Genomic DNA, 26,446 nt, shown 5'->3' with positions numbered 1-26,446 from the left:
TGTGTGTGGAAAGTACTTCTATCCTTTTTGATGAATCAGATCTGAATGAAATTATTTGACTTAGGAACTTTAACTTTTGCCCCCAAAGATCTGATCAAGATCTAGTGCTTTTTACTATTTCTAAGAAGTGGAGCTGCACATTTTGGATTATTCCTTGCAAATTAGGAGCCATTCTAGAAATTAGGAGACTAAGATATAGAAGGCATAAACTATCCACAACTGCTCAGAGTGTAACCATTGTCAATAATAACAGTCAGAAACAACTTTTTTAGCACAGTACTCAAAGCTATTGCTTAATGGTTCTGACTGTACTAGGGAAACTTTTTCAAAAATACCCCACTGTTGCTAATGTGGTCCATCTTCACTGGTGTAGTGTAGTTGGGAGCCAGCTGCCAATATCATTTTAAGCATTGTATCATTTAACTCTTTTCAGAGTAACCTTATTTGACATTTAAGCTTAATCTGCTGGTGACAACTGGTGGTCCATCTACACTAGGACTCCCAACTTTACTAACTGCAGTGGAGCTGAACCAATGTTAGCAAAGGTGGAAAAGTTTTGAAGCTTGTCCTTATTGTAGACACAGTTGATGAGAACAGTCCCCATGCCAGAGTTATTCAAAATAGTGGTTCAGAAATGTTTTTGTTCATGATGAGTGGTGTTAGAATTTAGGTGTATTTTTACCACTTCGCTAGTTATAGAGGTATAAAAGGGAGAATCGAAATCACAAATCCGCCTGTGTATGGGCCTTCTCACACTAGGATAAAAAGAAAAGGGGTACTTGTGGCACCTTAGAGACTAACAAATTTATTTGAGCATAAGCTTTCATGAGCTACAGCTCACTTCATCGGCATCTGACACGGGGCAAATGTTCTGCAGTGTCAGCGCTGGGAAGGGGGACATGGACTAAATGGTCTGTGGCGTGAGAGCTGGGAACGGAACACTGGGGAACAGGTTCTATCGGCGTATAGAGATAAGCCCGACTGGTGTGAAGGGCTTTGGAATACGCTTGCTTGGAAACTAACCCCTCTAAACATTGCATTCTTTGCATTTCGGACTTCTAGTCTTTTGCTGCTTGCTGTCTGCATGACAAGAATCAGGGAACTGGGAGGGTGAAGGGAAAGCCTTCTAACAAGTGTGTCTTTTTATGTCTATGTTTAGTACAGCGTGTATATTTCAAAAATAGCCCTATTACTGTACTATACACCATCCTTGAATGAACGTATCATGACTGATGTCTGAAAGCGATAACCTCAAAAAGTAGCCACTGGCAAATCTGGAACCATTAGTCCTTAACTGGTTAGCATTTACGTAATTTGTGAAGAGTAAGCATTACTCTGCCTACATCATTAGCCCCCTTGCAAAGAAAGAGGAAGAGAGGCTAAACATTTGACTAACCTCCAGTGAAGGAAAAAGTAACTTTATTTTTAATTATTATTATTTTTTTAATTATTATTATTAATTATTATTATCATTTATTATTATTAATTAATTTAATTATTATTATGATTATTAAGACACCCCATTAAGTCTTGACTATTCTCAAATAAAAACACCTTTCATTAGTTTAGTTTGGTGCTTTGCTTCACTCATCCTTCACATATAAAATGATTATCCCTAATTTGTGAAAATTAATCTGATATTATTTCTACCCTTCCAAAGCTCATTTTATTATATAGATTGCTGCATACATCAAGCAATCATTTCTGCAAGGTGCAATTCAGTGAACAGTTATGTTAAATTGGATTTTTCCTTTGTTTCAGTGTATCTCTTTTTAAACCTATCCTATTCTTTGCTGAGGATTTTTAAAACAAGACTATTTGTTTATATGTGGAAAAATAGACAGTTGTACACATTGTCTTTTTAAAACAGATGTATGAATGAAATTATTCAGCCCCCAGAATATTTCCAAAGAACGCACATGCAGCAAATTGAGCTCTTGACTTCTTTTTATTTGTGGTTCAGTTCTTAAACTAAGAGCTCTCTTGAAAGAGTGCTGCTTGTTCGCTGGTTGTTTACACTGAATAAATGCATAGCTAATCATTGCAATGCATGTCACTTGGACTGTGAAAAGAAAAGGAGTACTTGTGGCACCTGAGAGACTAACAAATTTATTTGAACATAAGCTTTCGTGAACTACAGCTCACTTCATCGGATGCATTTGGTGGAAAATAGTGGAGAGATTTATATACACACACAGAGAACATGAAACAATGGGTTTTATCATACACACTGTAAGGAGAGTGATCACTTAAGATGAGCTATTACCAGCAGGAAGGAGGGGGGGAAGGAATAAAACCTTTTGTGGTGATAATCAAGGTGGGCCATTTCCAGCTGTTAACAAGAACATCTGAGGAACAGTGCGGGGTGGGGTGGAGTGGGGGGGGAGAAATAACATGGGAAAATAGTTTTACTTTGTGTAATGATTCATCCATTCCCAGTCTCTATTCAAGCCTAAGTTAATTGTATCCAGTTTGCAAATTAATTCCAATTCAGCAGTCTCTCGTTGGAGTCTGTTTTTGAAGTTTTTTTGTTGAAGGATAGCCACCCTCAGGTCTGTAATCGAGTGACCGGAGAGATTGAAGTGTTCTCCGACTGGTTTTTGAATGTTATAATTCTTGACGTCTGATTTGTGTCCATTTATTCTTTTACGTAGAGACTGTCCAGTTTGACCAATGTACATGGCAGAGGGGCATTGCTGGCACATGATGGCATATATCACATTGGTAGATGCGCAGGTGAACGAGCCTCTGATAATGTGGCTGATGTGATTAGGCCCTAGGATGGTGTCCCCTGAATAGATATGTGGACAGAGTTGGCAACGGGCTTTGTTGCAAGGATAGGTTCCTGGGTTAGTGATTCTGTTGTATGGCGTGTGGTTGCTGGTGAGTATTTGCTTCAGGTTGGGGAGCTGTCTGTAAGCAAGGACTGGCCTATCTCCCAAGATCTGTGAGAGTGATGGGTCATTCTTCAGGATAGGTTGTAGATCCTTGAGGATGCGTTGGAGAGGTATTAGTTGGGGGTTGAAGGTGATGTCTAGGGGCGTTCTGTTGTTTTCTTTGTTGGGCCTGTCCTATAGACAAATTGGAGGATTGGGCCAAAAGAAATCTAATGAGGTTCAATAGGGATAAATGCAGGGTCCTGCACTTAGGATGGAAGAATCCAATGCACCGCTACAGACTAGGGACCGAATGGCTCGGCAGCAGTTCTGCGGAAAAGGACCTAGGGGTGACAGTGGACGAGAAGCTGGATATGAGTCAGCAGTGTGCCCTTGTTGCCAAGAAGGCCAATGGCATTTTGGGATGTATAAGTAGGGGCATAGCGAGCAGATCGAGGGACGTGATCGTTCCCCTCTATTCGACACTGGTGAGGCCTCATCTGGAGTACTGTGTCCAGTTTTGGGCCCCACACTACAGGAAGGATGTGGATAAATTGGAAAGAGTACAACGAAGGGCAACGAAAATGATTAGGGGTCTAGAGCACATGACTTATGAGGAGAGGCTGAGGGAGCTGGGATTGTTTAGTCTGCAGAAGAGAAGAATGAGGGGGGATTTGATAGCTGCTTTCAACTACCTGAAAGGGGGTTTCAAAGAGGATGGCTCTAGACTGTTCTCAATGGTAGCAGATGACAGAACGAGGAGTAATGGTCTCAAGTTGCAATGGGGGAGGTTTAGATTGGATATTAGGAAAAACTTTTTCACTAAGAGGGTGGTGAAACACTGGAATGCGTTACCTAGGGAGGTGGTAGAATCTCCTTCCTTAGAGGTTTTTAAGGTCAGGCTTGACAAAGCCCTGGCTGGGATGATTTAACTGGGACTTGGTCCTGCTTTGAGCAGGGGGTTGGACTAGATGACCTTCTGGGGTCCCTTCCAACCCTGATATTCTATGATTCTATGATTCTATAGTACGTGACTTCTGGGTACTCTTCTGGCTCTGTCAATCTGCACTGCAATGGGTACCTGCATGGCCCCACAGTATGCCAACATTTTTATGGCTGACTTAGAACAATGCTTCCTCAGCTCTCGTCCCCTAATGCCCCTACTCTACTTGCGCTACATTGATGACATCTTCATCATCTGGACCCATGGAAAAGAAGCCCTTGAGGAATTCCATCATGATTTCAACAATTTCCATCCCACCATTAACCTCAGCCTGGACCAGTCCACACAAGAGATCCACTTCCTGGACACTACGGTGCTAATACGCGATGGTCACATAAACACCACCCTATATCGGAAACCTACTGACCGCTATTCCTACCTACATGCCTCTAGCTTTCATCCAGATCACACCACACGATTCATTGTCTACAGCCAAGCTCTACGATATAACTGCATTTGCTCCAACCCCTCAGACAGAAACAAACACCTACGAGATCTCTATCATGCATTCTTACAATTACAATATCCACCTGCTGAAGTGAAGAAACAGATTGACTCTCCAGAGCATCATCAAGGATCTACAACCTATCCTGAAGGACGACCCATCGCTTTCTCAGATCTTGGGAGACAGACCAGTCCTTGCTTACAGACAGCCCCCCAATCTGAAGCAAATACTCACCAGCAACCACACACCACACAACAGAACCACTAACCCAGGAACCTATCCTTGCAACAAAGCCCGTTGCCAACTCTGTCCACATATCTATTCAGGGGACACCATCCTAGGGCCTAATCACATCAGCCACACTATCAGAGGCTCGTTCACCTGCGCATCTACCAATGTGATATATGCCATCATGTGCCAGCAATGCCCCTCTGCCATATACATTGGTCAAACTGGACAGTCTCTATGTAAAAGAATGAATGGACACAAATCAGACGTCAAGAATTATAACATTCAAAAACCAGTTGGAGAACACTTCAATCTCTCCGGTCACTCGATTACAGACCTGAGGGTGGCTATCCTTCAACAAAAAAGCTTCAAAACCAGACTCCAACGAGAGACTGCTGAATTGGAATTAATTTGCAAACTGGATACAATTAACTTAGGCTTGAATAGAGACTGGGAATGGATGAGTCATTACACAAAGTAAAACTATTTCCCCATGTTATTTCTCCCCCCCCCCACTCCACCCCACCCCGCACTGTTCCTCAGATGTTCTTGTTAACAGCTGGAAATGGCCCACCTTGATTATCACCACAAAAGGTTTTCTTCCTTCCCCACCTCCTTCCTGCTGGTAATAGCGCATCTTAAGTGATCACTCTCCTTACAGTGTGTATGATAAAACCCATTGTTTCATGTTCTCTGTGTGTGTGTATATAAATCTCTCCACTGTATTTTCCACCAAATGCATCCGATGAAGTGAGGTGTAGCTCACGAAAGCTTATGCTCAAATAAATTTGTTAGTATCTAAGGTGCCACAAGTACTCCTTTTCTTTTCGCGAATACAGACTAACATGGCTGCTACTCTGAAACTTGCACTGTGCTAATTTGAGGATCAGTCAACAGTAGGTCTGACATCTCTGTACTGGGTTGGGTTGTAAAATGAGGCTCCTTGAAAAAGAAATTAATGTCCTTCTGAATAGCTCAGGGTAATAAATTTTAGTTTCTTTCAACAGACCTTTTATTTTTTTATGACACCTAGAAGTAAGAAATGAAAAAAATGCTATTTCAGCATATGCTTAACTCACCAAAAGCTTAATTCTACATCACTGCATTTTTTTCATCTGAGAAATCCTACTCCTTGTGCAAGAAACCAAGATCCTAATTTTTTTATTAGATTTTGGGGATTTTTGCCTCCTGAAGATGACTCTGTTGAGTGAAGACTGTTATTGAATGTAGAATTCTCCTTACATTTTTTTTTAGTATATAAGGGAATGCCCCTTTTCCTTACCTGGTTGATGAGTGCTACACATGCACTGCATCAGTTCACTCACATTTTCGGAGTCTCATCCGCACTCGCTGTTGCATGCTGACAGTGTTTGAACTGAGCTTCTAGTGTGTGGTTGGCACTTAGTTTGACTGCTCTTCATAAAATGTCCTGGGGATCCTTGAACTGGCAAGGCAAAGACCTGGCAAAATTCTAACATCCATAGGGCACACATTGGGGTTTTTTCCACCCACTTTGTATTGTGTGGCATGTGTGCAAACACACAAACTCACACACACACTTTCTCATTTCTTTGCTAACATCTCCACATTGTTGGCTCTATAAGTTATGTTGAGTTTGACAGAATAAGAGGCTGTCTGCCTTACATTTTTAACATTATTTTGCTTTTCTTTCTTTCTTTAGATTTCTCCTCCGTTCATTTAAAAATGCAATATTGTGAACTCTTGTGACTTTTATCACAAATGTTATAATATTTTTGTCTGTCTTAAAGTCCCAACTCCTGGATTCATGAGAGTCTTGCCTTTTTTTTTTTTAAATGAACGTTTCTAGCCCACATAGTCTTCAGAGAAAAGCTGGAAAATATAATTCAAGTGTAATCCACAAAGAGTCACAGAACAGAAATTAAAGAAAAGAAATAAAAAATGAATTATTTTTTAAAAAATGAATTATTTTTAAACTGGTCTTGTGATTTTGGGGGCCTGACTTATGATTTTTGAACATTTTAATGCTGAAACTGTCAGGTAGCAGAGCTAATCATTACTTGAGATTTTGCTTCTTTCTCTTGCTTGCTTCCTCTGCCTTCGTCCCCTGAAGTAGTCTTAGTGACACCAGAAAATTCATAATGGATGTTGAAACCTCAATGAAGTGTTAAATTATTAGGTTTTGAAATTTTGTTTTTGTCTCCTTACTTTCTTTACTGGTAACAGAATTAATGAAGCACAGTTGTTTCACAGGCTTTATTGCCAAATGGTAAAGGTCAAAATGCAGGCAATAAAATTTTATTCCTTCCCCAAGGAGGTTCAGCTAGACACTATTTTTGATATGTTACAGTCTACCATACTTTGTAATAGCTTTTTAAAATGCAGAAGGTAAAGGCATTCAGAACACACAATCATCACAAAAGTGTCTGTTATCTTACATTTGGTTCAATTCATCATTTATGTAGCAAAGAAATCTTGTCTTCATTTGAACTAAGTACAGTGTACAGCAGAGTCTGTTTGCTTAATTACCTTACCGATAGCCCTGGTTTTGGGTCACTTTGCTTTCATTACCTTTGAGACAAACTTTTTTACTTCCTCTTCATGCCATTTATCAGAAGGCATAGTTTCCACGTGTATTTAGAGCTGAATCTTGTTAGGATGGTTTTGATCAAGAAACCTTCACTAGAGGGCAGTATACAGTGTGGACCTAGTTTTCAATCTTGGGATTCAAACTGGGCACTTAAATCCTGTGTTTTGGGCACGCACTCAAACACCTGAGAACAAAAATGTCTGTTTTATGAACTAAATGTTAATTTGTGCATCCAAAGTGGGATATTGATATCTTAATAAGTTATCAACATTTAAAAACAGGGCTTTTAAAAAAGTGCATGTGAAAAGTGTTTAAGGGGTACCTATTAAACATGTATAAGTGAGATTAATATTATCACTAGTCTGACAGAGTTATAGTCATTTCATGTAGTAATAGAATTTCTGTGTCATTACTCATTACTATTGAGTTGTCACTTGTAATTTGAGGGATCACTAACACAGGAAGAGCACAGGTGACAGTTTGCAAGTAGATAAACTGTTTATTGCTCTGTTAAGAATTATACTATGCACTTTTAAGGTGAAATTTGTTATAGTGTATCACTGTGCCTCTGTGTGTCACAGCTGAGAATACCAAATTCAAGACAAACTGCTGAGAAATAGGGCAGACACACCCCAAAACTGGTGGTTATTCTCCCATAAGATATACCAAACCAGCAACAGAAATAAACTTCTGTTTCGCCACACTGGCTAACAAGAAGTCAGAAAAGCAGTTTTCTTGGGCATCCCAGTCCTTGATTCAACACCCAGACCCTAGACTTAAAGGTGAGTGGTTATTTAAAACCAATTTCATCAAACAAAAGGGTTTTTCTGATTCCAAAGGACCAGCCACATTACCCAGGTCAATATGTAACTCAGATCTTAACCAATAATCATGCTGTTGCCAACCCTTGGTATCTAAAATCTGAAGGTTTATTTATAAAAAGAAAGAAAGGTGAGAGTTAAAATTGGTGAAAGGAATCAAATACATATAATGACTGCAAATTTCCTGGATCACGCTTGTAGCAGTGATGGAATAAAGTGTTGGCTTGTTAAGTCTCTGGTTGCTTCCAAATCACTGGAAGATCCTCAGTCCTTTGGTTAGAACAATCCCATTAGTACAAGTTCATAGTCCAGAGATTTGAGCGGGAAAGAAACAAAATGGAGATGTTTCCAGCACCTTTTATAGCTGCTCTCAAGGGAAGGGAAACCCATTGTTCTCACTGAAAATTACAGGTAGCAAGATGTTTAGAGTCACATGGGGAAGTCACATGTCCATGCATGATTTCACTTAGTCATAGCAGGAAAGTCCATTAAGTGTTGATAGGTGTCTCCCATGGTCCATTGTGAGTTAAGTGTTCCTTGATGAACCACTTACCTTGAATAGTCCATCCAAGATGTGCAGTCCAAGATGTAAATACGTTGTGGGTGTTACCCCAGGAGCAAACATATTTGAAATACAGGTATAGACCCAATACAAAAATGATACATGCATGCAAATAGCATAATCATATTCAGCAAATAACCTTTCCATAGAAACCTTACTTGACATACTTTGTACAAGATTTGTTGCAATTATATAACAGTGGTAGCCACAATGATCTACATGCTCATATTTTATCAGATAATGTCACATAGACTGATGGTACTACTTAACTTTCCTCTCCACTGATGTGGTAATTGTTAGTAGGAAAGCAGATATGTTACAGATGTTCAGTTTGGAACTTCATGTACATGAAACCACAACAACTGCTGATGAGCAACAATACCTTCTCTATTGTTTTTCTGCAGAAATTACAGATTTGACAGCTACTTTCATACAACAATTTTTAAGATAGACCATTCACCTGTCACTCACTAGCTGTTACAGCAGAATATAACCATTTAGCACTTACAGTAGATAGAAGTAATTACATAAATCTCTGGCCAGTAAGTAAGAATCAGTGACTACCAAGAAATATGTCTTCCTAAAGGACAAACAACATTGTCATGGATGTGCTGCCATGGATTGCCAAGATGTGACCACAGGTATACGAGTATGTTCCAGCATATTCCTTGCACTCTGATGCCAAGGACAAGCTTTTGTTTTCTCTTCAATGATATAATCTAGCTCAGGCCACAAAGTAACTTTCAGCATTTTCCCTTTACATAGAAGCATAGACGTGTAGCACTGGAAAGGACTTCACCAGGTCGTCTAATCCAATCTTCTGCACTGAGGCAGGACTAAGTATTATCTAGAACTATCCCTGATAGGTATTAGTCTAACCTGTTCTTAAGAACCTCCAATAACAGAGATTCCACAACCTCCTTATGTAATTTGTTCCTCTGCTTAACTAACCTTACATTTAGGAAGTTTTTCCTTATGTATAACCTAAATCTCCCTTGCTGCAATTTAAGCCAATTCCTACTTCTGTCATCAGTGGCTAAGGAGAACAATTTATCCTCTTTATAACAGTCTTTTACATACTTGAAGACTGTTATCATGTCCTTCCCTCAGCCTTCTCTTCTGCAGATTAAACAAATCCATTTTTTCAATCTTACCCTGTGTGGCACCCAGAACTGGACACAGTACTCCAGTTGGGGCCTTATCAGTGGTGAGAAGAGCGGAAGAATTACTTCTAGTGTCTTGCTTACCACACTCCTGCTAATACATCCCCGAACGATGTTTTGGGTTTGTTTGTTTTTTTTTGCAACAGTAGTACATTGTTGACTTATATTTAATTTGTGACCCACTACAACCCCAAATCCTTTTCTGCAGTACTCCTTCCTAGGCAGTCCTTTCCCATTTTGTATTTGTGCAATTGATTATTCTTTCCTAAGTGTAGTGCTTTGCATTTGTCCTTATTGAATGTCATCCTCTTTATTTCAGACAGTTTCTCCAGTTTGCCAAGAACATTTTGAATTCTAATCTTGTCCTCCAAAGCACTTGCAATCCCTCCAAGCTTGGTATCATCCACAGACCCACGACAGATCCCTATGGTACCCCATTCAATATGCACTTCCAGCTTGATTGTGAACTATTGATAACTACTTTCTGAATATGCTTTCCCAACCAGTTGTGCAACCACCTTATAGTAAATTCATCTCCAGTGATGGGCAATCCGCAGCCCATCAGGGTAATCCTCTGGCGGGCCCCCAGACCATTTGTTTACATTTGCCTGGCTGTCTGCAGCTCCCAGTGGCTGCGGTTTGCCGTTCCCAGCCACTGGGAGCTGTGGGCGGACCTGGGTAGAGGATTGGGTCTCCATCTGGAACACATGGAGGAGATAAAATCAGTGTTGGCATTAGTGATGTGGCCTTCCCAAACCATGCTCTTTTCTAAATAATTATATTATACTCCTTTACTTTGCACTGCCCAGTGTGAAATGAAATCAATATCTGTTATCTTAAAAGTTATTAGAGTAACAAAGCTAGGACCCCATAATATTTGCTGAGCCATGGCCATGTATATGTAACGCCGACAGACCCTGGTTGTCAGTGGGCAGGATTGAACTTGGGACCTCTGGAGCTAAATGTATGAGCTTCTACTGCATGAGCTAAAAGCCATATGCCTGTTGCCTAAGGCCATAGAGCACACTCATTAATTTCTCTCTAAGTGGTCTCGGTGCCAGTGCATGGGACAGAACACCATACCTAGGAGGTGTGTGGGTTACATGTACACCACGATCATCAGCAGAGGTCCTATAGCTGCTAACTAGTAGTAATATGTCATAATAGCTGGGGCCAGTCTCTAGGGTGGATAATGATCACATGCATTAATACAGAGTATGACAAATAAGCATCTACACAAACACCTTACAGTCCAGCAAGTTGGGGTGTAGATCTAAAGTACTCCAGTGTGCTGTGCACTAACTGTCCAAGTGGACCTTGCCACTGTGCACTGAAAGTTTACTAGTATGCATTGACATACTGTAAGGGTGCAGGGTGGGGAGCTGTTTGTTTTAGGATTATTTTCAACCAATTCTATGGAATTGATGGCTTTAGTCATCTGGAATAATACTACATAAGATCTAATTTTCCTGCTGTTTTAACATTCAGCACCAGATTGAAAAGCTATTTGATCTGCCTATTTTCTTACTTGTGAAGTCTTCACAGGCAAGTCTTCACTGAGCTAGAAAAATATTAGCTAGCAAATTCTTTCCGTGCTTGAATGGCAAAAAGAATCTATACAAGTCTCTGTGTTGCCATATAATGTGACCTCTCCATCCTAGGGCAGTTAAAAATAGAATCTCACTTTTACATTCCTCTGGAAATCAGATACAGGTTGAAATTTTGGCCCCATAGAAATCAATGGCCAAGTTCCCATCAACTTCAGCAAGACTAGGATTTCACCTAGTTTCCATCAAAGGTAGATGTGGATGACTGATCTGTCAGGAGCTCAGATATATTCATGTCCTCTGTTTCCCATCCAATTTATTCATTTTTTATTTTTGCTCTGTCTAGTGTCCTTTTGCCAATTGGATTTTCCTCCTCTGTCCCTATAATGTGAGTTACGACTTTTCCCTCCTATAGGACACATCACATGCCCACTGAAATACCAAATCAAGATCAGCATGAGAATAGCTATCAAAGAATTCTTCGCCATTTTAAAAAACTCTGTGACATGCCTTTGCCCAAGCCAAATATTTATACTTCATCTGTCAGGTCACAAAGACCATTCCATTCTATAGCCTGATAAGTAATCCTTGAAAATAATGTAACTGACTCGTGTTTTGGGGACCAAGGTATCCACTTGCTTGCTGGTGCCAGATGAAAACAATTGGGAGCAATCACCGAATCCAAATACTCATCAGAGCTCTGAAAAACTTCACATCTCTTTGTGAATTCTAACACTCTAACCCTCTGTTAAGTTGTATCAAGATTTTGTGTGCAATGCTTCACTTGCATGATTTTGGTTGGCTACTCTGTGTAATGATTTGTTTTAGAGTAGCAGCCGTGTTAGTCTGTATCCGCAAAAAGAACAGGAGTACTTGTGGCACCTTAGAGACTAACAAATTTATTTGAGCATAAGAAAGTTTATGCTCAAATAAATATTAGTCTCTCAGGTGCAACAAATACTCCTGTTCTTTTTTTGTAATGATTGGCTTCACAATGATTTTTTCATGCTATGCAGTTCTTCATCGAAAACAGAAGTATATTTCAGTAACACACAAATTAGATCTTTTCAACTGTGGCTTTCCTGGCAATCTTTAAATCTTTTTAAGACACTGACCCAGTTGAGATGGCTAATCATTCTTCCTCACAAAAAGTGGGAATATTGTTTTTTCCAGGGAGTTAAATCTGTACCATCCGAATCTCCAGCATGGCCCCTAGTTACCTACGAATGTCCACAGAAAAACTCTGCAACGTTCAGGGAAAGACTGAGTGTAACCTGATGTGCTCTATAAAGATATAATGTACTTCATCCTGATACAACCATTAATGCATTTCCTATATCTGCTTCAAGCCAAACTGGCAGTCCTTTAAAGTGGAGTTCCCTTTCCCCCTGATCTATGGGAAAGCCATTACATAATGAGGGTAGGTGTCTTCTCTCTATAGTCTTGCTCTGAGTTTAGGAAATGGAAAGCCCTTTTTCTTGCTATACCTTCATTAGTTTTTCTCATTTGCCAGTCCCAGTCTTTCTTACAGGCATGTTCTTCTGTCTGCAGGGGAGTTCTTTTTTTTTTTTTTAAACACAATCAGCATTTCAGGCCTTTATACCAATACATTGCTTCTCACTGAGCCAGTGTGCCATATGAGCAATATTCCTGAGTACTTTTGGTTTATCTTGAAAATTCTGCTGTCTTGTGCACTTTTTGTAAATGAATTTAGCACTTGGGATTTCCTTGCAGTACTTTCCACAGCCTTCTGGCATATGAAACTATGCTCAGATACACACTATGTCTGTATTGCCTCACTTTGTACACCAGCCTGTCATGAAAGATGTTTTTTAAGACAGCACTGAGGTCACAGTAAGTGCCTCAATTCAATTGCATCCCTCCCAAGTCTATAAATTGTGCAGTCATTTCCTCCATTTCTTGGTTTCTTTTATGAAAATGAAATCACCAAGATTAACAAAGTGAAATTTTACCTTTCATCATGTTCAGGAGAGTGGGTACAAACTGGTCTTCTGGCATGGCACTTGCAACTATAAATACAATGCTTTGTATAAGATCTCTGCTGTTCCTTATTCTCATAAAATGTTTTGAAAACCTGCCAAAATCTTTTGGTGTCAGATGTCAATTGCTTTTCAAAGGTATTCAAGAGAAGTCATTGTAAATTCTGAAACAGATTAGCTGAAGCTCCAATGGATAGAAGGTTTCTTTACTGACCATATAACGTAAAACAGAAGTTAATGAACTGTAGAATTCACTCATGGAAGCTCCAGCAGTTTACCTACTGATTCCACCTTTATCCCTGGCTTCATTTCAAGTTGAGGAACTGCAGCAAGTTTTTCTTCCCAGCTAATGTCTACTATTGTATGTGTAGAGTTTTTAACTTTAGCATCATGTTGAATTATAGTGCTAACTTGGTGAAATCTATATTTCAGGTAGGCCATGTGTAATGAGAAATGTAATGTAGCCTTATAGTTTTTTATGAAGTGGACTGCATCCAAAATAAATACCCAGCTCCACTGGGGTATTCATTGCACTAAATGCAGGAGTTTTCAATAATCTACCGAGTTTTCCCTGTGTAGAATAATGGGCTTAATATATGTCCTATCGGGTAGCTACTGCTTGTTTCTTCCAGCAAGTCCTTTTTATCCTAGTACTCATCTCCCTAGCAAGAAAGGACAATATGAAGTGGTAAATTAAGATGCAAGTGTGGCAAGTTGAGTCAATGTAAGTATTGCCCTCAAGTAGTCTGGATATAAACTTTCATATGATCAATAGCAATATGTTCACCATGGTGACTATATTGTATGATACTATCAAAGGGTTCAATTTAAGTAGACATCCAATTAGACCTAGTTAATCCAATTTCTGAAAGCCAAATGTCAATAGAATATTTCAAAATAACTACTTCTTCAGATCAAAACAAGACAAAATCTAATTCAGAGTCCTCATAGGAAAGCAGCATGTGAATGTAATGCTTATCCATCTTGTAAAAGGCCATTGTGTGATTAGTTATCTAATCTAAGAATGGATCAGGAGAGAATAGACCAGGGTTCATGATGAACCTATTTGTGTATTGAAACTGTAGGATAAATTGACACAAAAAAAATAAGCATGTATCCTCACTATGTTTAGTATACTCAGACATAAAAGAATTTATAGACAAGGAGGTATGAGCAAGCCTGTAGAAGGAGAGAAAAGAAAATGTAAGATGATGTTTAATGACCCTTTTTATTTGCTTTGTCATACGCTTACAGCTTTATTATTTTTAAAATTATTGTTCTAACCAGATCCATTAAGTTCTCAAGAAGCTTCAGGAATGGATACGAGAGCTAAGGAAAGGTTTTTAGCATGCACATTGATACAATAGCTCTAATCAAGGAGTCATTCACATTCTTTGGTTTAAAAATATATTTTTGTTCTTTGCTTATTTGCCATATTTCTAATTCATGTTCTAATTTCTTTCTGATTGATCCTTTTCTTTCTCCCTATGCTTGATGTTATCTCATTCTATTTATCCTTCTTAAACTCTCATTCCCAAGATGAAAAAATTGTATTTTTGCTGATTGAGTTTTTTCTAAATTTATTAATTATTTTTATCTGTTGATACTGTAAAAGCATAAACTTGGATTATTCTTAAACATGAAGCTTTAAACTATATCATAGTGCAGTGGGCTTACTGACTCATACCCAAGGACACAATTCAGTGGATGTTTTACCTTTTCCTTAATTCTGTATAAGATAGTGGAAATGGATTGATTTTTTTTGCAGCATGTGTTATTTTTTTCTATCCTTTTTTCTAACTAAGTATTAATCATTATTTTAAACATTCTTTAATAACCACAGTTGCATGTTTTTCTCATCAGTATAGGAACTCTTCTGCAGTACTTCATTATTGTTTTGATGGAGTTTAACTTTGCAGATTTCATATCACTGCTGGTTGTTTGAGTTTTGGCACCTAATTTGTGATATCTGGGATAGAGGAACTTGTAATGATTATAACCATCACTGTGTCTTTCCTCCGAAGTTGGAGTTTTTGCTGATGATCCTTAGTGATGCTAGGTGGGGCCTCTAACCATTAGGGAAGGTTTGAGTTTGGATCACACTCCCTGATATTAGTGATAGAGGGGAATGAAAGAACCGAAAACTGAATCAAACACCCCCAAAAATCTGTCAAGAGGGAGTGGAATTGATCCCAGTCAGTGTCCTGCCCCCCTTCCTGTAACCTCCAGATGCTCTTCTGCATGAATTTAGAGTGAAGACAGAGGCATCAACCCCCTGAAAATCCACAGGAAAATTCCCCAGGGAGTTAATAATGCTGACTGTGTCCTGCCAGGACCATGACTGTGGCCTGGAGCAGACAGGGATGTCAGGGCAGAATTAACTCTTAATAAACCCAATTGCTCTGTGAAACTTTCCCCTGGATGTCAGGACAAAGGAGAGCCATGCCATCTGCCCCTTCCCTGAGCTACTAAACCATTCCCAGTGGAGAGCATGGAATGCAGAGGAAACCTAACAGCTTTGGGACCACACAGTTTTCTACTTTTTGGCCCTCCTTTGCCTGGGGAAAGCACATGAGCTGGCAGAAGGGATGTACTGAGCTGCTGAAAGGTGATCTTGAGTATTACCGCTTATTTTGGCAGATCCTAAATAGTAATACAAACTGGTGTCAAAACTGAACACAATAAAAAAAACAGAATGGTGTTTTGATTTAAATGATCAGTGACAAGCCATAATTCTGAATTATTGGCTTTACCTAAAATTAATTATACTCTTTCATTGGAAATTAAACACTTTACAGAAATGTTGCATAATTTTTGATAGGCATTACTCATAAAAACGAACCTATCTAGCATAATACTGCCTAAAAGATCTTGGAGAATATTGGTATGCTTGTATGTGACTTGAGCCCTTTTTCTTAGACTGTAGATATAGTGCCCTCTTCTGAACAAGTATGTGGATAACTTGTATTTCCTGAGTTGATGAAAATGTTGCTACACTTGAAGTCTTTTTCAAAGTTCAGTGGAACAAAATGTTTCTCTTTTTATTTCTCTTCTCAACTGAGTAATAATGCTGTATGCTACACATTGCAAATGTAATATCGGAGGAACAGTCTGACAAAAACTCCTGGGATAATGGGAATCAGCTGCCTTTCCTAATCTGACATGAATACTGAGTTTATCTGTTTACTGGATTCTTGTAAATATTGCTTGTCTCTGGTTGCCGTGAACTGCAATAGTGGTCATTCGGCACAGAGGTGAATAACTTGCCTTTGTCATGGTCCAGGTTAAAGTGTGGCTGCATATGGAGACTACTAGGCCAAATTTCTGCTTTGTACATTCATTTATATAAAAGTTATACTACTTCCTCAAAAGTTCTGTAGTCTGGGAATGTTTTAAATAGCAGTTTAAACTGAAATAATTATTAAAGTATTCACATCAGTCCAGATTTTTTTCAGTTTAACTTCATTAATTCTTTTCTCCATTTGGTTTGTGGACCACCATGATTCACAGACTATTGTCACATTTTAAATCACTCTTGAGTATAGTGAAATAGGGAGGGTAAGTAAGGTTGACTCCTAAATAGCATATGAGACAGCCCAGAGTAAGGCAGATACTGTGAAAGTTATATAGTACTTGTTATATAGTCAAGCCCCCACAAAGAGATTACTTTAGATGAATCTTACACTGAAACCAAAGACTTTGTTGGTTAATGTCATGTTATTAATTATAATGATTACAGAGTTTTCAGAATTTTTCTATTGCCAGTTACTGAAATTTTAGTCACTACTGTATAGTATTCTCTGTAATTCTGTGACATCAGTGATTATCATTATGATGTGGCTTCCAGGTGGTTGTTTTGCAGTATTCCTCACTGTTGTCATAATAACTTTAGGACTTGTTGCAGAGATACATACAGCCCAATGGTGTATCTCCCTGTATAAATAGATATGTTATAGGGGAGAAGTTGTGTGTGGGTTGTCCTTTTTTAAGTGTGTATTTTAAGAAAGGTTGATTGAATAATTCTGGGGTTTCATCTTATCCTGTAATTATTGAGATTATCAATGAACAGGGAACTCTAAAGAAAACAGCTACCTGAACTCTAATACTGTTTTAGTTGAAGCTTTTTCCCAAGTCCAGATAGTACTCACAGCTGATGTAATATTTATGGATCACAGCCCTTGACTCTTAGCAATGCACTTATACCCTTCCGCCAGTAAGTTTCTTTCCTGACTTTGTTTCTCATCTTCAGAGAAACCGGAAGTTTTCATAACTGATGGTGGAGCATTAACCCATCTCTTACGCACCAGTTAACTGGGAAACATTTTTTTCTGAAGCCAGTAAGTCTGAACTTCTCTTTATTTGAAAGCCTTCAATTAAATTATTTTAAAGCTGCTAGATTTTCAGCTGTTATTTTACAACTGTACATTTTCAAAAGGAAAATATTTTTAAATGTAGTATCATAAGGCTCAGCAAATGGAGCTATTACATTTACGGACACATCAACCAGTTTTGTAGATAACCAATAAATTGAACAGTACAAATGTAGTTCTTACTCTTTCCAAGTCCTGTGGCTTCACAATGACAAGAAAACATTTCACTTTGATAATGCCTCTGTTTTAAACGACTATGGGTGAAAGTGTATGTGTAAGTTTGCATCCTGTAGTAGAAAACGTTACTTGAAGCTGACACCACCAGCTCCAAGGTGGTTGTTTTGGGTTGCTCAAAGTTGTACCAGCAACCCAGAACTCTAAAGGGCTATTTGGAAGCTGTGAATCACTGGGACCAGAGATGCCTCAGGCATATCGCCTTAGTCCGGGCTATGCCCTTTATGCAAAGGGCTAAGAGATGCACCCACTGCACTGCTCTAGGATTCTACCACACTGGGGAAATCCTTAGACAGATAGATTGGCTTTGGGCAGACAGATCCATTGACTTACCGACCACTTTGCTTAGCTGACCAGTGCAAAATGTCAGGAGTATTGTAACGGTTGGTCAGTTGTTTGATTCATACAGTATAATGCTGGAAGGGACCATTAGATCAGTGGTTTTCAAACTTTGGGTCGCAACCCAGTACTAGGTAGCAGAATACAAGGCACTGGGTCACCTACTTAGCACCAGGGACCCTGGCATCTGGCCAGTAGAAACTAGTAGTTCCTACCTGTTCTGACACTGCAATGTGCCCCGGAAGTGGCCCGCGGCAGGTTCGACTCCTAGACAGGAGGGCCACGGGGCTCCGTACACTGCCCCTGCCCCAAGCACTGGCTGGGGGGCAGTGCCTGCCGTCGAGAGCCTCGTGGAGCAGCTTGCATGCCTCCGCCTAGGAGATGGACCTGCTGCTGGCTGCTTCTGGGATGCAGTGCAGTCTGCAGTGCCAGGACGGTCAGGAAGCCTGCCTCTGCACCCCAGCTGCGCCACTGACCAGGAGCCACCGGAGGTAAGCCCGTGCCCCAAACCCAGGGCCCCCTCTTGTACCCCAAATCCCTCATCCCTGACCCCAGAGCCTGCACCCCAATCCCCTTCTCCACCCCAAACTCTTCATCCCCAGCTCCGTTGGGTCGTGGGCATCAACAACTTTCTTCAAGTGTGTCACCAGAAAAACGTTTCAAAACCACTGCATTAGATCATCTAGTTCAGTGGTTCTCAAACTTTTGTACTGGTGGCCCCTTTCACACAGCATGCCTCTGAGTGCAACCCCCCCCCCCCTTATAAATTAAAAACACTTTTTTATATATTTAACATTATAAATGCTGGAGGCAAAGTGGGGTTTGGGGTGGAGGCTGACAGCTCGTGACCCCCCATGTAATAACCTCGTGACCCCCTGAGGGGTCCCAACCCCCAGTTTGAGAACCCCTGATCTAGTTTTAGACCTCTTGTATAACATACACTATTAAATTTCTGCCTGTTAGCCATGTATTGAGTCCAATAGCTTGTGTTTGACTAAAGCATATCTACCCAGAAAGACATCCAGTTGTATTTAGAAGTAATCACGAGATGGAGAATCCACCAGTTCCCATCGTAGTTTGCTCTAAGGGTTAATCTTCCCTACTGTTAAAAATGTGTTTTTTTTTTTCTTATTTTAGTTAGTCTAGCTTCAGCTTCCAGCCATTGGTTCTTGTTATGCTTTTCTCTGCTGAGATCCTGAAGATCTTAGCTATCCTTTGTTTATAGGTTCTTGTAAGCTTCTGCCTGCCATGGCCTGGGGATGCCCTTCTGGGCGTGTTCGCCCCTTCTCTGCTTCAGCCAGCTGCTTACGCAGATGTTCTTGCTCGTCTGTGGCTGCTTCCCATTCCCTGGCCATGTCCCTGGCGTTCGCCTCTGCCTTGCCTCCAGCTGCGCACATACGCCAGCATCTGAAGACTCTATCTTCAGAGTCTTGGTCCCGACTGCGACCTGCTCCTCGACAGCCTGGGTCCTGGCCTCTTGCTGTCCCACTCTGTCCCAATCTCCTTTTCAGCCATCTCTCTGGGATGACTCCCTGGCAGGTCTATCGTCATCACCATGACATCGACGCTGCTGGCCTTTGACCCCCCTGGGTCCTTAGGCACCTCTTCTTTCACCCCTAATCCCTTGAGGAGGCAGTGCCTCTTAATATGGCCCTGCTCATGGCAGCCAAAACAGGATCCCTGCCTCTTTGCTAACCTGGGCTTGCACCTGGGCACTCCCACTGCAGGTGTCCTTGTCGCCCAGAGGCCCAACATGTCTGTTGGCCCTGGGTTTCCTCACCCAGCGGGCCTTCCCAGGGCCTTGTCCCTTCCCCTGCTCTGGGTGAAGCTCCTTGCCCCCATCCCAATAGGGACAATCCCTCTTTAAATGTCCATGCCTCTTGCAGGCCTAACAAGCCCTGTACTCCCCCACTGGCCTGCTGGCCCTGGTGCGGGGCTTTTCCCACCACTCTTGGTGGCTCTTCATAAACTCCCTTCTCAGGAGTCTTTATAGGGCCCACTGCTCCCTTGCCAGCTGCCCCAAGTGCTCTTGGAGGGCCCCCTGCACCTCCCATAGTCCCTCTTGGGTTCCCCTGGTTGGTCATCATCTGCCCCCTTTTGCTGGGGTGCTGATGCCAGGGCTCAAGCAGGGATGAATGAAAACCTCTGCGTAGGTGGGATCCATCATCCCCTCAACAGTGGCACAACTTGCCCAGTACCCACAGTTCCCTTGTGTCAGGAGTGGACCTCAGTTGCTTGCGTTCTCCACCACATGTACCATGGTGGACACTCACCACCGTGGTGCCTCCTGCTGGTCATCTGGGAATTAGCTCATTTCAAGCCTTGGAGCGCCTCCTGCTGGCAGGCATCTTCCTACCAGTGCCTGCTTCCTCCTGATCTCTACCACTTACAGCACTTCAGGCTGCACACACCCCCTGACCCCGGTGCCCCTTACCTTGGGGTGCTTTCTCACAGCAGTGCCCCCACACTCTGGGTCTCCCCTCCTCAGGGAACCCCAGTCCCCTAAACCAACCTCACCTCAGTGACCCACTGCCAGTTCTCATCTAGCTCCTTCCCTCAGGAGCAAACTGCAGTCTGAAGTGGCCACTCATCATCAGCAAGGGGGTTTGGACCTGCTGCCTTTCCAGCCCCAGTTGCCTCCCTGCCACCCTAGAACCTCCCCTGGCCTTTAGCAAGGCCTCAGCCTGGGGACTCACCAGGCCAGAGCTCCTCAGCTTGGCCTGCCTTTCCCCAGCCCTGCTCTGCCTCAGGTACCCTGCTTGCTCTCCCAGGCAGCCTGGTCCTCTTTGCTCCTCAGCTGGAGCAAGAGTCTTCTCTCACTCCCTCAGCCTGCCCTTTTATCACCTGTGGCTGACTACCCAACCAGCCTCCCTTGGCTGCTTTTAACCCCTTCCTAACTGGAGCGGGGTGACTGCCCCGCTACAATTCTCAAAATGTGTTTTTTATTACTTTCCAGTAGCTTTTCATGTCTGATTCTGTGGTAGCGACTGTCTTGTTTAATACTGAATGCTAGCTAATAAATCTTTGGTTGAATTATTTTTAAAGAATTTCTAATTTAATACATGTGCTTGGTTGTTTTTCCTCTTCCATCATAGATTAAGATTAAACAATCAGAACACAAGAGAGAATAAATCGTGTTTTAAATCCATTGTAGATTATGAATGATTTTAAAAATTAATAATTTGCCTTTAATTTTTTCCCATATTTTCTTTGCTTTACAGCTCCATGATGGAACAGTTCAATTCATTCTTGGTTGTTTGTATTAGTTTTCTACTTGTTGAAGCTTCAGCACACAATGGAACTGCATCACCAAATAACACAACAACAAGTAAGGAAACATTTAATTCTTTGGTTTCAGAGTAGCAGCCGTGTTAGTCTGTATTCGCAAAAAGAAAAGGAGTACTTGTGGCACCTTAGAGACCAACAAATTTATTAGAGCATAAGCTTTCGTGAGCTACAGCTCACTTCATCGGATGCATCCGATGAAGTGAGCTGTAGCTCATGAAAGCTTATGCTCTAATAAATTTGTTGGTCTCTAAGATGCCATAAGTACTCCTTTTCTTTTTATTTAATTCTTTGGGTCAGTTATGGGTAAGATTCATACTCTCAGAATCCTGAACCTTTCTCTATTCCCTCTAACTTCACTGATGCACTCTCACCCATACTTTTTTTTTTTGGTAACTTTTTATTAAGACAAAGTTACAATAAAATATCAGCATAGTATATTGTTCCTTACTGATTACTTATTCAGGATTTGGTTAATATTCAAAGAACCTAGATAAATACTCTGGCTTATTGGCAGGCTCCTCTGTGTACACTAAATAGGGTGACCAATATCTATCCTGTTTCTGGAGCTTCTCTTGTATATTATGTACTTGGTATGAAAGTTTTTCTATTACAAGGACAGTCCTTATTTTACTATGCCACAATTCCATAGGAAGAGAAGTCACATTTTTCCAATAATGTGCAATCAAAGTCTTACTGCTGACAATAAAAAATAATTTAATTTTGTCATTCTGTTTAAAAAGTAGATCCTTTACTGGAACATTAAGTAAGCAGGTCGGGGAGCTCTAAGTAGCTGGCATTTTTTCATGAGATGAATCTCTTCTTAATAATTGCCTTCCAAAATAAGTATATTTGGACATGTGATTTTGACAATTTGTGTTTTAGCAGTTAAAGCTTTAACTTTTGAATCTCAATGTCTACTGTCATTCAGTAATTATTGTCTGTCACCCCTTCATAATTTCGCACAACTGTGAAAATTGAAATGCATAAAAATATATTTTAAAATAAGCATTGATATCTGTTGAAATTATAAAAAAAATAAAAATTGAATTCTGCCAAGCCTGTTCTTTAACCCAGTTGATCACATCTTTTAGTTGTGATGCATAATAATAATAATAATTAATAAGCCGAATTAGGGAAAAGCTAGTCCACCCCTGTCATAAATAAAGGGAAGGGTAACCACCTTTCTGTATACAATGCTATAAAATCCCTCCTGGCCAGGGGGAACATCCTATTACCTGTAAAGGGTTAAGAAGCTCAGCTAACCTGGCTGGCACCTGACCCAAAGGACCAATAAGGGAACAAGATATTTTCAAATCTTGGGGGACGGAGGAAGGCTTTTCTTTGTGCTCTTTGTTTACGTGGTGGTTCTCTCTTGGGACTGAGAGAGGCCAGACAGAAATCTATCTTCTCCAACCCATCCTAATCTAAGTCTCCAATATTGCAACCAGTATAGGTAAGCCAGGCAAGGCAGATTATCTTTTGTTTTATGTGAATTTTCCCTGTGTTAAGAGGGAGGTTTATTTCTGTTTTTCTGTAACTTTAAGGTTTTGCCCAGAGGGGCATCCTCTGTGTTTTGAATCTGAATACCCTGTAAAGTATTTTCAATCTTGATTTTACAGAAGTGATTCTTTTACCTTTTCTTTAATTAAAATTCTTCTTTTAAGAAACTGATTGATTTTTCATTGTTCTTAAGATCCAAGGGTTTGGGTCTGTGTTCACCTGTACAAATTGGTGAGGATTCTTATCAAGCCTTCTCCAGGAAAGGGGGTGTAGGGCTTGGAGGATATTTTGGGGGAAGACATCTCCAAGTGGGCTCTTTCCCTGGTCTTTCTTTAAAACACTTGGTTGTGGCATCATACTGTTCAAGGCCAAGGCAAAGTTTGTACCTTGGGGAAGTTTTTAACCTAAGTTGGTAAGAATAAGCTTAGGGGGTCTTTCATGTGGGTCCCCACATCTGTACCCTAGAGTTCAGAGTGGGAAAGGAACCCTGACAACCCCACTTTATAGGCTTTTACAAAACTGTAGAACTCACCATTTGTCTTGTATGTTTCCATATATATTCTAATAGTGCATTCTGCCATGTTGTTAATGTAATGTCAAGGTTACCAACAGGGATGCACTGAAAAAAAAATAGTACTTGTGGTAGGAAATTCATCTTTATCAAGGGCACCCTACCTAGCCAAGAAATTTCATATGTATTCCATTTCTCTATGCCTTTTATTATTTTATTCCACAGTGGAAGATAATTTGTCTTAAAAAGTTTTTGTTTCTCTACATACAGGGGTTCTCAAACTGGGGGTCACAACCCTTCAGGGGGTCACAAGGTTATTACATGGGGGTTGTGAGTATATGCCTCCCAGCTAGCTAAGTCTGCTGTGAAGTCTGTGCTAGTAAGTCTGCTATGAAAAGTGATATTAACAAGGGGTAGCACTCCGGGGGTTTGCTGTGTGAAAGGGGTCGTCAGTTTAAAAAAAAAAAAAAAGTTTGAGAAGCAACGTCTACAATATTTATTCCTAAATATTTTAAAGATTCCTTTATCCATTTTAGTTTATGTAGCTGACAACAGTTTTTGATGCTTTCAGAAATATTAATTCCTAAAATTCAGATTTCTCTGTTGGATCCCAGAGTACTAAATAGCAAGAAGATGCAACAGATGGATGTTAAACATAATGGAGAGAGGACAAGGGTGACAGTATTAGCAACACAAGGTTGCTTATATTAACGAAGTGTCAGCTGAGGTTCGGAGGTGGTGGGGTTTGTAGATCTTCATAGTTTTTGATTTTAAAAAAAAGTGTTGAGTGAGTAGGATGTTTTTGTGTACACACCATTTAAGATCATCACAGGTTATTTACTTAAAATGTCTACTCTGCTGTATTTTGAGACAGTCTTAAAATGAGATAGCTTATTATATATTACTACTTATGTGGAATCCCCGTTACTGGAGGTTTACAACTATGGTAGCCCATTCTGTGTAGTCCTCTGCTAATCTCCTTTTTTTTCACCCAGGATACCACATCGTCCATCCAAGATCTTCTTTTTCTGCTTCATGTTCTTCTGCCATCAACTTTTCCTTCCAGTGCCTATAAACATGCATCCCTTGCTGAACTTTGTAAAATGTGCCCTGCAAATTGAATCTTTCTTTTCAAAAGATCTCTAACTCATGTTTGCTGAGTTCCAGCCATCTCTAGTATTTTTCGTTGGGTACACTGTCTATCCATGATATTTTCAGAATTATTCTATAACATCATAATTTGATTGTAGTTTTTTTTTATTATTGATTGTCTTAATATCCATGTTTCATGTCCATAATTTAAGACAGACCAAATGTAAGTTTTGAAGAGTCAGAATTTAGTCTTCAGATTTATGTCCCCTCTCATCAGATGTTTTTTCTTACAGGATGTCTCCTTCATTCCTTTTATTCATGTGTTAACTTCAGTAGCCAATCTTCCATCTTCTGAAATGATGCTTCCTAAGTAACAGTAATTTCTCACTTGCTGTATGGCTGTGTTGTTCACTGGAATCTTGCATGTTTTCCCAGGGTCTTTGCATACCACCATGGTTCTTCTTTGAGTGCTTGCTCATGTCGATTCCATTCTAGGTGTGTGTGCACCCATGTGCGCGGTTGTTGGAGTTTTTTGCCTTAGCAGTATCCGTAGGGCCAGCTGTGATGCCCCCTGGAGTGCTGCACTCATGCATCAGTATATCAGATGCCACTGGCCCTACGTCCTCTCAGTTCCTTCTTACTGCCCATGTTGGTTAATCGGAGTGCCTTTCCTTTCATAACAAGGGCTAGTGGTTTTGTCCCTTCTGACTTCGAGCCTTAGGGCCTTGTAAATAGTTTGTTTATAGTAGTTTGTGTTAAGTAGTTGTTAGAGTCCCAGAGGGGTCTTCGCCCAGGCCGGGCATGCCCTGGTCTCCCAGGTTTAAGACCTGTGTGGACTGTTACAGGCCTATGCCTGTAAATGACCCCCAGAGCAGCTGCCTCAAGTGCTTGGGGGAATCACATGTGAAATGTTGTATTTGTAAAAATTTTCAGTCCAGTACTCAGAAAGAATGGGATATTTGTTTATGGTCTCTCCTCCTGGAGGCTTCCCTTCATCCAGCTTCCTTAGCCCCTTAAAGAATTCACCACTGGTAGAAGACCCAAACTCCTGGCAGCATCGAAGCCTTCCCAAGCTCCCCCGGCGCCAAGAGAGCAGAGGCCTCTGCCCACACAGCCAGCAAAGGTTTCCAACGAGGGCAAGCCAGCTGCTAAGACCCCTCAGGGGGCAGTGGAGTGCCCCTGAGACAAAGCAGCGCTCTCTTCCATGCCGCAGATCTCCAGAGCTGCAGCCCAAATCCTCTGGGACTTGCCCTTGATCTCCGGCACCATGGTCGTGGTTGTGGCTATCTCGACATGGATCGCTTAAGGGGAGGCACCAGTCTCCATTTTGCCAGCACCGTTCGCTCTCCCGCCGGTCATCTTCTTGATACAGATCTCGATTGCCTGCACTGTGGGAGCGCTCCCTCTCATGACTCTGGTCCACCCTAGTCCCTCGATACTAGCACTGATCCTCTCACTCTAGGGACTGGTCTCCGGTGGCGAGGGTCATCAGGCAGATGCAAGCGTCGATGGCCCCACCATGGTCACCAGAAGGGGATGCCTCCAGCACGAAAGGGCAGTTCAGCCCCTCAACCAGATTCCATCAGTGCAATTGGGCTCCCAAGACCGCATCAACATGGATGGCGCTGCCTTGGCAGCATGGCCAGTGGCCAGCACAGCGGCTTTATTGGAGCATGTGTGGCGTGCCAGTCATGATAATGCCCCCTTTGCACCTCTCATCTGCTGCTGCTTCAGAGCAACAGGTGGCGGCACCAATAGCACTGGGCACGGTGCATGAGTCATGCTCGGAGATTGGGGTAGAGGATACTACATCCACCCCCAAATCCTCCCTCCCTCACGGGGGATGATGCCCTGGGGCCTCCCCTGGTGGTACAATCGTCGCTTTCATCCCTGGATGA

The 26,446-nt window shown here is 41.2% G+C and overlaps 1 protein-coding gene across 6 annotated transcripts in view; it reads left to right on the top strand.

Moving 5' to 3' along the window:
• PTPRE (protein tyrosine phosphatase receptor type E) overlaps window positions 1-26,446 on the top strand; it is a 285,775-nt gene that overhangs the window by 155,320 nt on the left and 104,009 nt on the right. For 5 of the 6 annotated variants that reach the window (XM_038409873.2, XM_043519350.1, XM_038409868.2 and 2 more), the window contains exon 3: window positions 21,379-21,485. In XM_038409873.2, coding sequence (XP_038265801.1) covers window positions 21,383-21,485 — 103 coding nt within the window. In that variant the 5' untranslated portion in view covers window positions 21,379-21,382. Of the gene's footprint in view, window positions 1-17,463; window positions 17,552-21,378; window positions 21,486-26,446 lie in introns of those variants that run through there. The other variant, XM_043519349.1, reaches the window with a different exon arrangement.

Source organism: Dermochelys coriacea, chromosome 7 (genome assembly GCF_009764565.3).
Source record: "Dermochelys coriacea isolate rDerCor1 chromosome 7, rDerCor1.pri.v4, whole genome shotgun sequence".
Classification (NCBI taxonomy): Eukaryota; Metazoa; Chordata; order Testudines; family Dermochelyidae; genus Dermochelys; species Dermochelys coriacea.
Note: the sequence above shows the minus strand (reverse complement) of the source record. Positions and strands in the feature narration are given on the sequence as shown.